At 41.9% G+C, this 16,146-nt stretch overlaps 1 protein-coding gene across 2 annotated transcripts in view; it reads left to right on the forward strand.

Annotated features, from left to right (window-relative positions):
• EML6 (EMAP like 6) overlaps nucleotides 1–16,146 on the forward strand; it is a 144,565-nt gene that overhangs the window by 68,002 nt on the left and 60,417 nt on the right. For both annotated transcript variants that reach the window (XM_038751282.1, XM_038751283.1), the window contains exons 8-15: nucleotides 756–893; nucleotides 1,224–1,480; nucleotides 3,472–3,684; nucleotides 5,135–5,302; nucleotides 7,195–7,301; nucleotides 7,673–7,791; nucleotides 9,182–9,368; nucleotides 11,429–11,534. In XM_038751282.1, coding sequence (XP_038607210.1) covers nucleotides 756–893; nucleotides 1,224–1,480; nucleotides 3,472–3,684; nucleotides 5,135–5,302; nucleotides 7,195–7,301; nucleotides 7,673–7,791; nucleotides 9,182–9,368; nucleotides 11,429–11,534 — 1,295 coding nt within the window. The remainder of the gene's footprint in view (nucleotides 1–755; nucleotides 894–1,223; nucleotides 1,481–3,471; nucleotides 3,685–5,134; nucleotides 5,303–7,194; nucleotides 7,302–7,672; nucleotides 7,792–9,181; nucleotides 9,369–11,428; nucleotides 11,535–16,146) is intronic.

The raw sequence follows: 16,146 nt of genomic DNA on the forward strand, positions 1-16,146 counted from the left end.
AGTATTGGTCAGCTTGGGCCCCAAGTAAATAGGCATGGAGGTGACTGATCATAGAAGAAAAGCAGCTGAGGGAGGCAGGGTGGCCTGGTGGAGAGAGGAAAGGCCTCGGAGTCAGAAGACCTGGGTTCTAATCCCAGCCCCGCCATTTGTCTGCCAAGAGACCTTGGACAAGTCACCTCCCTTTCTGTGCCTCAGTTACCTCATCTGTAAAATGGGGATTAAGATCATGAGCCCCAGGTGGAACATGGACTGTGTCCAACCTGATGATCTTGTATCTACCTCAGCCCTTACTGCAGTGCATGGCACAAAATAAGCACTTAACAAATACCATTAAAGGAAAAAGAGAGAGAATGAATGTAATGTAATAGTGTCCTGTGATTCTTATTCTAGATATATCAGGGTAAGTGATGTTGGTTTAGACAGATGTTGATTAAATGTCTTCAAGTCAACATGGTGAAATGGATTCTAAGCAATGGATTGGCATATACAGATATATCTGAGGATTGCACAATCCTTGGCAGATAAGATCTAATGAATAAGATTTCGTTCCAGTTTTTCAAATGGTGAAACTCTCACCCGAAGAGGGATTTTTCCAAAGTCATACTAATACCCAGTGCGTGAGAGGGGTGGAGCTAGCTGGGGAGTGTTGTGTGTTAAAGTTTGCATAGGCATTTCTCGAATTAACCTGGCCAGTGATTGTAAGGAATTTCAATTTCTTTTGAAATGATATAGTCAACATTGTTTCTTGGGCACAGATTGTGGAGCCTGGCTGACCACGCCTTGATCGCCCGCTGCAATATGGAAGAAGCGGTCCGGAGTGTGTCTTTCAGCCCTGATGGAGCTCAGTTAGCACTGGGAATGAAAGATGGCAGTTTCATTGTCCTCCGAGTCAGGTACGGTTAAATATTTTAAACCATCAAACCATCCCTTGTTTAACCTTGCTTGTCGACTAACTACTGGGCCATGATTTCCTTGTGCCTACGTCATCATCATCAACGATGGTATTTATTGAGTACTTACTATGTGCCGAGCACTGTACCAAGTGCTTGGGAGAGTATACTACAACAGAGGTTGGTAGACAGATTCCCCGACTGATTGATAATGCATAACTATCCACATTTACTTTCTCTTCCATGCTTTTTCTCTTCCAATTTTTTTTGTAAATTTTGTTTTTGTTTGCTGTCTAGATGTCTCATTTGTATCCTGATTCTTGATTCTAACAGGGATATGACAGAGGTTGTTCATATCAAAGATCGAAAGGAAGTCATTCACGAAATGAAATTTTCTCCAGATGGTTCTTACCTCGCAGTGGGATCTAATGATGGCCCGGTGGATGTTTATGCTGTTGCCCAGCGATACAAAAAAATTGGAGAATGCAACAAGTCTTTTAGTTTCATTACTCACATTGATTGGTCTGTGGATAGTAAACACTTGCAAACTAATGATGGAGCAGGAGAACGACTTTTCTACAAGATGCCATGTAAGTAGAGTCGGGACTAGCCATATGGCTAAGTCAATCAATCAGTGATATTTATTGAGCGCTTACTATGTGCAGAGCACTGTACCAAGTGCTTGGGAGGGAAAAAGCGGGGCGTAGTGGAAAGAACAAAACCCTGGGAGTCAGAGGGTTCTAATCCTGGATCCACCTCTTGCCTGCTGTGTGACCTTGGACAAGTCACTAACTTCTCTGGGCCTCAGTTTCCTCATCTGTAAAATGGGGATTTGATACCTGTTCTCCCTCCTACTTAGACTGTGGAACCTAATTAACTTGTCTCTACCCCCGGTGCTTAAACAGTGCTTGGCGCATAGTAAGTAGTGCTTAATAAAGATTGCAGGCTTATTATGGGCAGGGAACGTTTCTGCTAATTCTGTTGTACTCTCCCAAGTGCTTAGTACAGTTCTCTGCATATAGTAAGCACTCAATAAATATCGTGATAATTGAATATTATTATTATTGCTAGAATAATACAACAGAGTTGGTAGGCACGTTCCCTGCCCACAAAAAGTTTACAGTCTGGAGGGGGTTGCAGTCTAGGCTAATTTTCAGTTTACGGATTATCAGACCCAGTGCTTAATCTCAGAGGATTAATGCCCTCTCTATCTTTTGTCTCAATGGGTTTTGTTTGCAACTGAGGCTGAGCCCAGGAGCTGTTGATCCCGAGGTTCACACTGCCTAAAGTTTGACCCAGGAAGAGTCTGGTTTAATTGAGCAGACTCCTGAAGCAACAGACACTTCTGCTCTTCAAACCTTTCTCTATACTGTGAGCTCATTGTGGGCTGGGAATGTGTCTGTTTATTGTTCTTGTACTCTCCCAAGTGCTCAGTACAGTGCTGTGCACATAGTGAGCCGTCAGTAAATGTGATCAACTGACTGAAACCTTCCATCTGGGCTTGGCCTTGCCAAACTCCAGGCCACTTCATTAGTCAGTCAAGCATATTTATTGAGCACTTACTGGGTGCAGAGCAGTGTACTAAGCGCTTGAGAGTGTACAATGTAACAGTATAACAGATGTATTCAGTAGAAGAGAGAGAGAAGACTTTCATGCTCAGGACCTTCACTGAAAGTCATCAAAATCTAGTTATAAGACAGCCAAATATTCATTAGAAAAAATAATGGGGACCAGTCAATCATATTTACTGAGCACTTACTGTGTACAGAGCACTGTACTACACTCTTGGGAGAGTACACTATAACAGATTTGGTAGACATGCTCCCTGCCCACAGTAGACAAGATGATTACAACCACTGAAATCCCTAACATTCCTTTAACCAGTTCTCCTCTCTCCAGAATTAGTCATCAGAGGACTTTACTGGAAGGAAAATGGGGCTGGCTGCAGTTTTCTTCTCTTTCTCTTTCCCCGTCTGCCTGCCAGTGGAGGTGATATTGAACACTGGAGATGGAAGGCAGGGAGAAGCCTACTTCATTTACCAGTCAGTTAAAGCAGCCCTAAAATATAAGAGGAGAAAAAAACCTAAAATGGCCCAAGTGAGCAAAATTAAATAAAGTTTTGGCATCTTAGTGATTTAGTGATTATCTGAATTGAGGGTATTAATCCTGCCCCTGTAATTACAAAAGAAGAGTTAAGAAATTAACTCATTTCAATTAAAATAACTTTACATAAACCAGTGTGCAAATAGAGAGGAAGTAAAATCCCATCGCTGCAATGGCACACATTTCCAGTGGAGTACAAGCTCTGCCTCATGGCTTTTGGATCACTGTTTTTCAGCTTTGGGACAGCTCTCGCACTAAACCAATTTTTAAGCCCGGAGTGTGTATTCAGTTGCAATCTCTTTGAACAGAGTGCTTCAAAGGCAGTAATTCCTTGTGAGATGTAAAACGCTGAGTTTCTAGGCTGAAGTGCAGTGTATTGCTCCCTTAGAGAACTAAAGGTAATAACTAAGTGTAAGGAACGTGGTTTTCAGTGAAATATGTGATGAAAAGGCATATTAATATGACCAAATATTTTCAGCTGGAAAACCCGTAATATGTAAAGATGAAGTCAAAGGAATTCATTGGGCTTCCTGGACGTGTGTGTTAGGACCTGAAGTGAGTGGAATTTGGCCAAAGTATACTGATGTTACAGATGTAAACTCAGTGGATGCAAATTACAACAGTTCTGTGCTTGTAACTGGAGATGATTTTGGACTGGTTAAATTATTCAAATTTCCTTGTCTAAAGAAAGGTAAGGCATTATCATTTTGCTTACAAGAATAAAGCCATGAAACTTGTGGTGAATACGTGTGAGTGTGTGTGTGTGTATAAATGGTTTCAATTAATGGTATATATTGAGTGCTGCTTAGGAAAGTACAATGTAATAGTTATATTGTACTCTCCCAAGTGCTTAGTATAGTGCTGTGCACACAGTAAGTGTTCAGTAAAATGAGTATTTTGAGTTGTTCATGGTTAGAATTCATTTTGATTGGTTTACTTCTTCAACTTATCCCTTAAAATAAGCAAAACAAAGTTGGAGTTCCTGTTGAACTGGAGCATATTGAATATGATCTTTACCATTATAGGCTGACATGGTAAATTAGGATCCAAGCACTCATTGTTGAAAAGACAAATCTATTCATTCAGCTCAGTTCTTCCCTGGCCACCCTTGGTGGGGTAGAGTGAGGTTTTCTAGTTGCCAAGGGATACGTTGCTCTGAGCATCATCCCAAGATGGTTTATGGTGCATGCTGGAGTAAGGTTGGACAGTACCCTCACCCGGAGGGTTTTAAAAAAATTTTTATTTTTTAGTAAGTGCTTACTTTGTGCCAGCCCTGTACTAAGCACTGGGGTAGATACGAGCTAATCAGGTTGAGCACAGTCTTTGTCCCATGTCGCTCAGTCTTAAAACTGGCTCCCAGTCTTAATCCCCAGTTTGCAGTTGAGGTAACTGAAGCACAGAGAAGTGAAGTGACTTGTCCAAGATCATAAAGCAGAAAGGTGGCAGAGCCAGGATTAGAACCCTGGTCCTTCTGGCTTCGAGGCCTGTGCTCTATCCACAAGGCCACGCTGCTTCGCTACTTGTCAGTGCTGTATTTGAACATTGACTCTTCACAGAACAGAGTTGGGCTAGTTTCTACCCAAATGGCTTCAAGTTGAATCAACTTTTTAGTTATAGATACCACAGAGAAGCAGCATGACCTAGTGGAAAGAGAATGGGCGTGGGAGTCAGAGGACCTGGGTTCTAATGTGGCTCCACCACTTATCTGCTGTTTGACCCTGGGCATGATACTTAATGTACCTGTGCCTCAGTTTTCTCATCTGTAAAATGGGGATTAAATCCTACTCTCTTCACTTAGACTGTGAGCTTCATGTGGACAGGGACTGTATCCCACCTGATGATCTTGTATCTACCCCACCGCCTAGTACCGTGCTTAGGACATAGTACGTGCTTAACAAGTACCGTAATAATAATAATGATAATGTCAATTGCTATTTTTGCAATAGGGGTAATTGAGGATTCATATAAAAGTAAGGAATTTGGAGCATTAATTACTCTGGCATTTAATCCCATTTATTTTCTTTCGGCATTAAACTTTTTAAAAATAAACACTCTCCCCCAAAGCCAATTGGAAGGATGTATAATTTGATTGTTCACTGAATCTGTTTTATGTGTGACTTTTTTATTTTCTTATATTCTAGGAGCTAAATTTAGGAAGTATGTTGGCCATTCAGCTCACGTCACCAATGTTCGTTGGTCACATGACTTTCAGTGGGTACTGAGTACTGGAGGTGCTGATCACTCTGTTTTTCAGTGGCGATTTATTCCGGAAGGTGTGACCAATGGGATCCTTGAAACCGCGCCACAGGGTAAAACTGTTCTATTTAAGCATCCAAAACTTCCCTTCTGTTATCAGACAGAAATCCAAAGAAAGGATTTAAACTGGAGAACAAGAAGCATTAGAGTGATCATCTTATAAACTGCTCAAGCCTGCCTGAAAGTGGCTTTTTATTCTCAGTGGTAATTTACTGGCTTGAAAGAGTAAATCATTCAAGCAATAATATTTATTGAACACCTTGGGAGAATACAGTAGAGTTACTAGTCATGGTCCTTGACCTGAAGGAATTTAAGAGGTGATATCACCTCTTACAATCCTGGGAAATGCTTGAGTTAATGGGATGTGTAAGATATGTAGACTGTAAGCCCCCTCATAGGGTCGCACCTGGGGAGTTTCCAGTACTCTACCAGTCTCGGCTATGGGAGGGAGAGTCAAACAGAGGCCTACCCATTCCTAGCTTGGACAGTGGCTAGCGAGTGGAAGACAAAACAAGTCAAAACTCACCTGTGCTGGGCAGCAGCGGCATGGGAGAGAATCAAGGACGGAGACTGAAGTTTACAGCATGAAAGGAGGCAGTGGTAAACCACTCCCGGATTTTTACCAAGAAAACTCCATGGGTCCACTACCAGAACGATTGCAGATGACAAGCGGGACATTCTGGGAGAGATGTGTCTGTGGTGTCACTATAGGTCGGAAACAACTCGACGGTATTAGACAAGACTGTAAGGTCATGGGCAGGGAACGTATCTCTCCCAAGAGCTTAGTACAGTGCTCTGTATGCATTAAATGCTCAGAAAATATATTTGATTGTTATTCACATAAGTACTATGGGGGTTTGTGACCAGGAGTGACAGAACCTTGGGAATACTTCCCAAAGAGGGCCTAACTCCAGGGAAGAGCTTATCCTCTTGGGGACCGATAGCTGCCCAACTTTGATCATAAACTACTGGAATGAGTCTAAGTGAACATCAAAGGCCAGTCACAGTGGTTAGAGCAGGTGGTCTGTGGGGAGGTTCAGTGTGAGTTTCTGAGCTCCAGTCCGCCCCGGGAGTCACTATTGCCCCACAGTGACCACTTGGCTAACCGGCCCAAAATTGTGAGGCTTCTCTTAGCTCAGGCTGGTCTAGTGAGGGCCAAATCCATTTTTGCTTGTGGGGTTGGTGAATTCAGGAGAAGATGCTGGGATGGGCTAATAGTCTGTTTATTAAGTAAAATTTGCAGGCCAAAAGGTGAAGAATTTTTGCCAGATATCTTTGTTTCCACCTCACACCATCTCCTATGTTTGGGAAGGAATTACAGAATCAGTGATTCTGTTTTTTCCTCACGTTTGGCTAACCCCTTGCCATTTTCCCATTGGACAGCTGCAGCACATAGTCCACTGGTTTGAAGGGCCTGATCTAAGTTGCTTTCATTCTGTTTTTATTGTATTTTTTCTTGAAAAAATATTGCTCACCTCCCCACTCTCTAGGGGCAGTTCAACACTCCAGTGTTCCATTTTTTACAACTTTCACTCTGGTAAAAAAAAAAAAAAATCACTAAAATTAAAGACTTTCAGCATGACATTTTTTTGAAAAAATCAGGGCTGCCTGAATTCCCCATTTGGGACAGGGACTGTGTCCAACCCGATTGGCCTGTATCCACCCCAGTGCTTAGAACAGTGCCTGTCACATAGTAGGCGCTTAACAAATACAACAGTCAAACTGATGATCCTCAATGGTGAAATGAGTTCTTGTTCGTATATGAGAGGTAAATTTGTTATTTTCTACTTCTGAATGTTAATTTGGTAAATGTTTTGCCGTCCTATTCTATTCCTTTGCAAAAGAATTAGACTTTTTCTTTCCTGTAACAGCACGAAAATGTTTTCATCTCCCTGTATTGGTTATGATGAGAAATTGTGGTTACTGTTGGGTTTTGCTTTGGCAGATGGCGGCATTGATTCATACAGCGAAGAATCGGATTCAGATTTATCAGATGTTCCAGAGCTGGACTCAGATATTGAGCAAGAAGCTCAAATCAACTATGATCGTCAGGTCAGTAAGAATGAGTGAGTCAGGGTAAAAATATCTGATAATACAAGATGATTGTGAGCATCAACATAGCCTAGTGGAAGAAACCCAGGCCTGACCTGCATAAGGTAGTAAGAGTAAAATGCTGACAATATGCAAAGCAAATTAGGTCTTTAAGCATATCAGAATATATTTAAAAATCTTAGTGGTTTAAAAGCCGCTTGGAGATATTTTTGGGTATTGGAAAAAAATAAGATTAGAGCCCAGGGTGTAGTATTGCTCAGAATACTGCAGTAACAGTGGAGTTTAAGAAAATTAAAGACTCTTGGATTAGTTGGAAAATGAAAAAAAAAGTAACAATTAGAGCACTGTAAATGCCACTGTTCCATTTTAAGGTTTACAAAGAAGATCTACCTCAACTGAAACAACAAAATAAGGAGAAAAACCATGCTGTGCCCTTTCTTAAAAGAGAGAAGGCCCCTGAGGACAGCTTAAAACTGCAGTTCATTCACGGGTAAGGTCACTATGTAGTAGCCCCTAAGAAGCAGTGTGGTCTGGTGGAAAGAGCATGGGCCTGGGAATCAGAGGATCTGGGTTCTAATTCTGCTTCTGCCACTTGTCTCCTGGGTGACCTTGAACAAGTCACTCAACTTCCCCATGCCACAGTTACCTTCTCTGATAAATGGTGATGAAGATTGTGAGCTCTGTGTGGGACGGGAACTATGTCCAACCTGATTATCTTGTATCTACCCCAGCTCTTAGTACAGTGCCTGGCACATAGTAAGCCCATAGTAGATACCATTGCCCTTTCCAATAGGCCACACTACTTCCCTGCATTCCCCTGCAGGTCCTAACAAGATCTCCTTCTAGACTGTGAGCCCACTGTTGGGTAGGGACCATCTCTATAAGTTGCCAACTTGTTCTTCCCAAGCGCTTAGTATAGTGCTCTGCACACAGTAAGCGCTCAGTAAATATGATTGATTGATTGATCTCCCAGGAGGGGTCCCTCTCAATATCTGGGGGTCCAGGCAACCTCCTTTTCCTCCCCATCCTCCTTCTCTCTCGGGACAGTGGCTGAGTGGCAGACTAGCCAGGTGCTCTTAAGGCATTTGTGGCTGCTTGACTCTAATTCACAAAGGCTAGAACTAGGTTTTAAACTTACTTCATTCATTCAGTTGTATTTATTGAGCATTTACTGTGTGCAAAGCACTGTTTTAAGCGCTTGGGAGAGTTCAATACAACAACAGACACATTCCCTGCCCACAGCCAGCTCATGGAAATTCAGTCTGTCAATCAGTTGTATTTTTTGAATGTTTACTGGGTGCTGAGCACTGTATTAAGTGCTTGGAAAAGAAGCAGCGTGAGCTGGGAAAGAGCCCAGTCCTGGGAGTCAGAGGTCCTTGGTTTTAATCCTGATTCTGCCACGTGCTGGCTATGTGACTGTGGGCAAGTAAATTCACTTCTCTGGGTCTCAGTTACCTCATGTGTAACAAAAAAAAATGGGGATTAAAGCTGTGAGCCCCATGTGGGACACGGACTGTGTCCAACTTGATTATCTTGCCTCTACTCCAGTGCTTAGTTCAGTGCCTGGCACATAGTAAGCACTTAACAAGTATCAGAATTATTATTATTACTACAGTGTAATACTCATTTATTCCGTCATATTTATCGAGTGCTTACTGTGTGCAGAGCACTATCCTAAGCACTTGGGAGAGTACAACAGAGTTGGTAGACACGTTCCCTGCCCACAATGAGCTTACAGTCTAGAGGGGGAGACAGACATTAATATATATAAATAAATTACATCAGTCAATGCTGTGGAATTCCTTCATGGACCACTTACTGTTTTTTGATTTTGAGATTTGTGGGTGTTTTTTTTCTTTCTTTTTTTGCCTTTGACTCAGGTACAGAGGCTATGACTGTAGGAACAATCTCTTCTATACCCAAGCCGGAGAGGTGGTTTATCACATTGCAGCAGTTGCAGTGGTTTATAACAGGCAACAGCACTCTCAAAGACTCTATCTTGGTCATGATGATGACATCCTCTGCCTCGCCATCCATCCAGTGAAAGACTTTGTAGCTACTGGCCAGGTATGTATTTCTTCTCAACATGCTGAGAGTTTAACATGCCAAATTGTATGTGGCATCTTGAAATCCAGATTTTCTGCAGGTCTGCTCTAGTCAAACCTAGGTTTTTCCCCATGTGGCTTGAAATGTCTGCTCTTACTATTCTGAATTCTATTTCTACTCCCTCGAGTTACCGTTGGAACAATCATAGTTTTCTGTGCATTTGCATCACATTTTCTGGCATCCCACAGTGAAATTGAGAGAGGGTCTGGCGTCCAAGTCAGAAGTTCTCACTCCTGAGAAGGTAGTAACTAAACTTCACTAACTTCAGTAACCAAGTTGTCCTGGATATTGAATGACTATCCATAGTGCCGTTTTGAAATTTAAGAAGCGGCATGGCACAGTGGCTAGACCACGGGCCTGAGAGTCAGAAGGTTCATGGGTTCTAATTCCGACTCTGCCACTTGACTGCTGTGTGACCTTGGGAAAGTCACTTCACTTCTCTGTGGCTCACATCTCATCTGTAAAATGGGGATCGAGACTTTGAGCCCTACGTGGAACAGGGACTGGGTCCAACCCGATCGACTTGTATCCACCCCAGCGCTTAGTATATTGCCTGGCACATAGTAAGCACTTAACAAATACCATAATTAATTAATGGAGATCATCCCACTTTTGGAAATCCCTTACCCATCTCCTTTGGGCTGCCTTAATATGTGAATCCCTTTCCATTGACCTTCCAGATGGTGAAGTGGTTTTAGTAATCCAGCCAGTGGTCTTCAGGGCTTTGTCATCCAGAGTGGTTATAGTGTACTCTTTGAAGTGCTTAGTACAGTGCTTTGTACACAGTAAATGCTCAATAAATACCATTGATTGGTTGGTCATAATAATAATGATGGCATTTATTAAGTGCTTACTTAAGCGCTGGGGAGGTTACAAGGTGATCAGGTTGTCCCACGTGGGGCTCACAGTCTTAATCCCCATTTTACAGATGAGGTAACTGAGGCCCAGAGAAGTGAAGTGACTTGCCCGAAGTCACACAGCTGACAAGTGACAGAGCTGGGATTTGAACTCATGACCTCTGACTACAAAGCCCGTGTTTAATAAGTTCTACTAAAATCAGCAGGCCTCAGGCGAGATTCTAATTCAGAACTGGTCAAAATATGGATCCAGCATCCTCACTACCTTGTTAATGGGCCAAGGAGTAAAATCTGATGGAAAAAGAATCTTGGCTGCAATAAGTTGTTTGCCACATTGTTGTTTTTTGGGCAACTAATAGCAGGCAAGTTCTCCCAAAGCCAACTACTCAAGCAGTATAAGCACATTTGTTTAATTCCACAGACCGGGAAGAGTGAACTGTTAGTGATGACTGCATCCTTCATTCATTCAGTCAATTTGAGCACTTGCTGTGTGTAGAGCACTGTACTAAGCGCTTGGGAAGTACAAATCGGCAACATATAGAGACGGTCCCCACCCTACAACGGGCTCACAGTCTAGAAGGGGGAGACAGACAACAAAACTAAACAAGTAAACAGGTGTCAATACCATCAGAATAAATAGAATTATAGCTATATACACATAATAAAATAGAGTAGTAAATATGTACAAATATGCACAAGTGCTTTGCGGAGGGGAAGGAGGAGGGGGATGATGGGGAGAGGAGGAGGAGAAGAAAAAGCGGGGCTCAGCCTCAGTCTGTATCTTGAAGATTGAACAACAGCTATTGGTGATAGGAGTAAAGCTGTTCTTTGGTTATGTGACAACTTCGGAAGACGGGCTCTATCAAGCAAACAAACATGTTCTAAATCTAAAGCTTAAAACATTCTGCTCAAATTGGTGCTTCTCTTTCATGCTTTTATGAAGTGACCCCTCCACATCACCACATCACGCTTTTTCAGTGTTTTGGAGAATCAGTGCAGTCTGGGTGCAGTGATACCTTGTTGCAGAGTGGACTGTTTTTCCCATTTGTCCAGACTCATTTCTCTTCTTCTTCTAGAATTGCCTCTTGATTTATAGTCAGATGTGTGTATTAAATAAGCAGTTGTTCTAATTTTAATTTCTAAAACTCCACCCTCTAATTTAAGGTTGGGAGAGATGCTGCAATTCATGTGTGGGACACACAGTCGCTAAAATGCTTATCATTATTGAAAGGGCAACATCAGAGAGGAGTGTGTGCACTGGATTTCTCAGGTAAGGAATAAACTTCATTGTTTCATCTGCTCCAAGTTGAATCTTTTTTGCAAATAAGAACCAAGTAGAAGCAGGCTGTAGCATGGAACACTGCATGTACCATTTCAGGAGACTGAATTCTTGGAGTGAAGTTTGGTCCGTGGGATAAGATCTAAAAAAAGGAAAGCACTTAGTACAGTGCTTGGCACACAGTAAGTGCTCAAAGTGCCTCGTTCTCGCCTGTCCCGCCGTCAACCCCTGGCCCACGTCCTCCCCCTGGCCTGGAATGCCCTCCCTCCCTCCGCACATCCGCCAAGCTAGCTCTCTTCCTCCCTTCAAAGCCCTACTGAGCTCACCTCCTCCAGGAGGCCTTCCCAGACTGAGCCCCCTCCTTCCTCTTCCCTTCTCCATCCCCTTCTCCATCCCCCTCTCCATCCTCCCTGCCCCACCTCCTTCCCCTCCCCACAGCACCTGTATATATGTTTGTACAGATTTATTACTCTATTTATTTTACTTGTACATATTTACTATTCTACTTATTTCTACTTATTCTACTTCTACTACCTACTATTCTATTTATTTTATTTTGTTAATGATGTGCATCTAGCTTTACTTCTATTTATTCTGATGAGTTGACACCTGTTCACATGTTTTGTTGTCTGTCTCCCCCTTCTAGACTGTGAGCCCATTGTTGGGTAGGGACCGTCTCTACATGTTGCCAACTTGTATTTCCCAAGTGCTTAGTACAGTGCTCTGCACACAGTAAGCGCTCAATAAATACGATTGAATGAATGAATGAATAGAAATGTCCATTCACTGTGGCCACTGCATACCCATATTGCCTGAGGAGGGGAATTTGGTTATTCATTCTTTCATTCATTCAGTTGTATTTATTGAGCGCTTTACTGTGTGCAGAGCACTGTACTAAGCGCTTGGAAAGTACAATTCGGCAACAGATAGAGACAGTCCCTACCCAACAACGTGCTCACAGTCTAGAAGAGGGAGACAGACAATGAAACAAAGCAAGTAGACTGGTGAGACAGTCCCTACCCAACAACAGGCTCACAGTCTTGAAGGGGAAGACAGACAACGAAACAAAACAAGTAGACAGGTGTCAATACCATCAGAATAGATAAATAGAATTATAGGTATGTACATATTAATAAAATAGAGTAATAAATATGTACAAATATGCACAAGTGCTGTGGGGAGGGGAAGGGGGTAGGACAGAGGGAGGTTATCTAGCACTAGATCTGAAATGTAGCTTCTAATTAGTGCTGTTAGTGATAGGACTAATGTGAAATATATCAGAATAAAAATGTCCTTATGGTACCACAGGGTATATGCAACTAGTTCTTAATCAGTTTTAGGAAAAGAAATTGAGAAACCTTGTATTTATAGTGGTGAAGCCCCATGGGTAGAGAAGCAAACTTTGCCACTCTAATATCCAACCTGCCTAAGGAGTAAATATTCTCCCTGTTGTGATACTCTTCATGTCCATGAACTAAATTTCTCACTTCCCCCACAAAAAGCCATTTAAAAAGGATGGGAGTATAAGACTAAAAGTAACGCTTGTGCAGAACTAATCTGTTCAGTGAATTCAGTGTTCAGGAGCTATTCCTTTGGGCAGAAAAACTGTGTGTTTGACAGAATCCGGCCATAATTTTAATCTTCTGCCGAAAGATGTTCTTGAAAGCACAATTTTGGAACTACTTAATCTTGTGATCAGTATTTCAGGGGATATTGTTCACAGGTACATGCTTTGAATAATACCAGAAGCATAAGGAACCTATCCACTGTGTTGTTTTTCTGATTTTTTCAGGTAAATCTACCCAGAAAAGTACCCATGCAAAACCCTTCAATTATGTTGTCAGTTTTGTAGGGTGGACCCAGTTCACATGTACTTACACATGAATTAAATTGCATGGATTCTTTTGGGAGCACATTGTTAAAAAAAAAAGTAGTTTCAGGGAATGAAACTTCTGTAATAAACTTTTAGAATGAAATTCCCTTTTCAACACACCAAATAGTTCCAAAAAAGACTGTCTAATCAAGGGGTATAAACACTTAACCCATTAAATATAGAGTATGTAGTTAACAATTGGGGAACCATTTTAAATGTATTTTCTCAGATGGAGTCCATAGTGAATTCTTATGGAAATGGAAAGCAGGTTTGTAGAAGGCAGGTAAATTCTGTAAAAGTAGTACAATGTATGTATGTAATCTGGTTTAGGGACAAATGTGCTCCAGTTGTTAATAGGCTTATAAATTGATTCATTCTTACCATTCTTCCAAAGCAATAGAAAAATTTCTGATTAAAAACCCTTTCATGTAAAATGGTCCCTAATTCTGGAGTAAAGGACAGGAATAAAAATAGACTTCTATTAGTTGAATTCATGGATCAACTATTTTACTTTGTGAATTTTTCAAATCTGTCTTCAAAAAACATAAACTGTCCTATGTGTTTGTGCTGGTAATTAATGAAAATATAGTAATGGATTCCACTTGTACAGAAATCTAAAGTAGAAAAAGAAAAGTTCAGCCATATAGTAATTTGCTGTCCTCAACATCACTTTCATCAAGAAAACACAGACATATAACCCCAAATTAGATACAGTTGAAATCAACTTAGTCTCCCATGGTTTTCATTTAAAAAACCTCATGTATATTTCATGAATCCTGGGTAAGAGGCCAACTTACTGGTTTTTTGTCTATTGGATGAAATTTTTATTTTCTAATTTGCCATTTACTGTTGGCATTAAATGCTTTAGATTTGTTTCCATGCACTATTTAATGCCAGCACATACATAATTAATATTCTCAGTGGGCAGAGGATATTGAATAGTCAGCCTCTGTTCTCAGTGTATGTGAGCCCTCTTTTCAATGATTCTCCATTCTGGGAGCCCTGTTATGGAACTGAAAGGGGCTTTAACAGAGCCCGTGATGTCTGGTGCTACCGTTTCAGTTTCTGGGGGAAAATGAATGAGAAAGATCAGCTTACAAAATGGCTTCTAAAAATGTTTGTTGGCTTGTAGACAAGCATTGCCCCTTTCTAATAGTTGAAAAAATCCTGGCTTACAATAAAGAAGCCCAAGTCATGGTTTCCTGCCCCTTCTTCCTTGGTCTGTCGCAGATAAGTATCATGGAATGCTCTGGCTTGTCTTTCCCAATTTAAACCCTAGACTCTAAACTCATTTTGAGCATTCAGCACTCTGGAAGGCAACCCCGACTTTGCTCAAGTCATTTATTGGAAGTGCGTTTGGGTGTTTTCCCCTCCCTATTTCTGTCTCCACCACCTGATAGTCAAGTCAGGACCACATTTCGAGCCCTGTCAGGGTACGCTTTCTTCCCTCAGGCTTTTTGAATTGATGGTCTGCAGCAGTGGTCTCCCAATGGTCTGAAAAGGCGACGGTGCTTTCCTAAGGCCCTAGCTTGAGGGAGAATCTGGCTCATTTACCGCTCTTCTCTTCATCCCTTTGTAAAGGAATCAATCAATGATATTAATTGGGCATTTACTGTGTGCATGGCACTGTAATAAGCGCTTGGGTGGGTCCATTACGATAGAGTTGGTAGACACATTTGTTGCCCACAAGGAGCTCACAGTCTATAGGAGGAAGTGAGCAATACTCACTTGGGGAAGAAGACCATTATCCCTTCCCAACATGCTTATGCTGCCACAGGCTTTTTTTATTAATTATTTTTTTAATGGTATTTATTAAGCACTTACTATATGCCAGACACTGTCCTAAGCACTGGGGTAGATAAAAAGTAATCAGGTAGGACACAGTCCATGTCTCACGTGGGACTCACAGTCTTCATCGTACATTTTACATTTGAGGTCTCTGAGGCACAGAGAGGTGACCCACCCGAGGTCACACAGCAGACAAGTGGCAAAGCTGGGACTAGAAGCCAGGCCTTTCTGATTCCTAGGCCTGTGCTCTATATACTAGACCACACTGCTTCTCTTTCTGCTGCTCTGAGAGCTCCACAGCCAATCCATCAGTGGTATTGGCTGAGCGCTTACTGTGTGCACTGTACTAAACTCTGCCAAGGTCTTTGCAAGTAAACTTCAAAGGGATTTCATGCTTCTCTCCCATTGATCCCCCCTCAGTGCCTACCCGTGGGTGGAGTGCAGAGGCAGTATTTCTCCCCTGTGATGTGGTTGAGTACATGGAAGGGAGTTTTACGGGAGTATTTTTCAGTGAGTCAAATATTTTAAATGAAACTTCCATGATTATATAAACAACACTTATGTTTAAGTGAAATAAACTGAATTGCTTTTGCCAAGATAGATTTGCAGCCAGAAATGTACCGAGTCTACCAAGCAATCCAAATACCCACACGCGTGAAGAAGTCATAGCTTAAGTGAGGAGAGAGCCAGGACTAAAGGAATTATCCCATATTCCTATTACAACCTAGCTCACATACTTTGATTCTCTAGTCCCAAACTACTCACTCTACCTCAGTCTCTTGCCTCCAACCCCTTGTCCCGCCTCCTCCCTCTGGCCTGAAACTCCCTTCTCCTTCGTAACCAACAGAGCACCACTCTCCCCATCTTCAAAACTGCGCTAAAATCACATCTCCTCCCAGAAGCCTTCCTTGACTAGGTCTACAGTGTCTAGTCGCCCTCCCT

The sequence above is a fragment of the Tachyglossus aculeatus genome, chromosome 9 (genome assembly GCF_015852505.1).
Source record: "Tachyglossus aculeatus isolate mTacAcu1 chromosome 9, mTacAcu1.pri, whole genome shotgun sequence".
Lineage (NCBI taxonomy): Eukaryota > Metazoa > Chordata > Mammalia > Monotremata > Tachyglossidae > Tachyglossus > Tachyglossus aculeatus.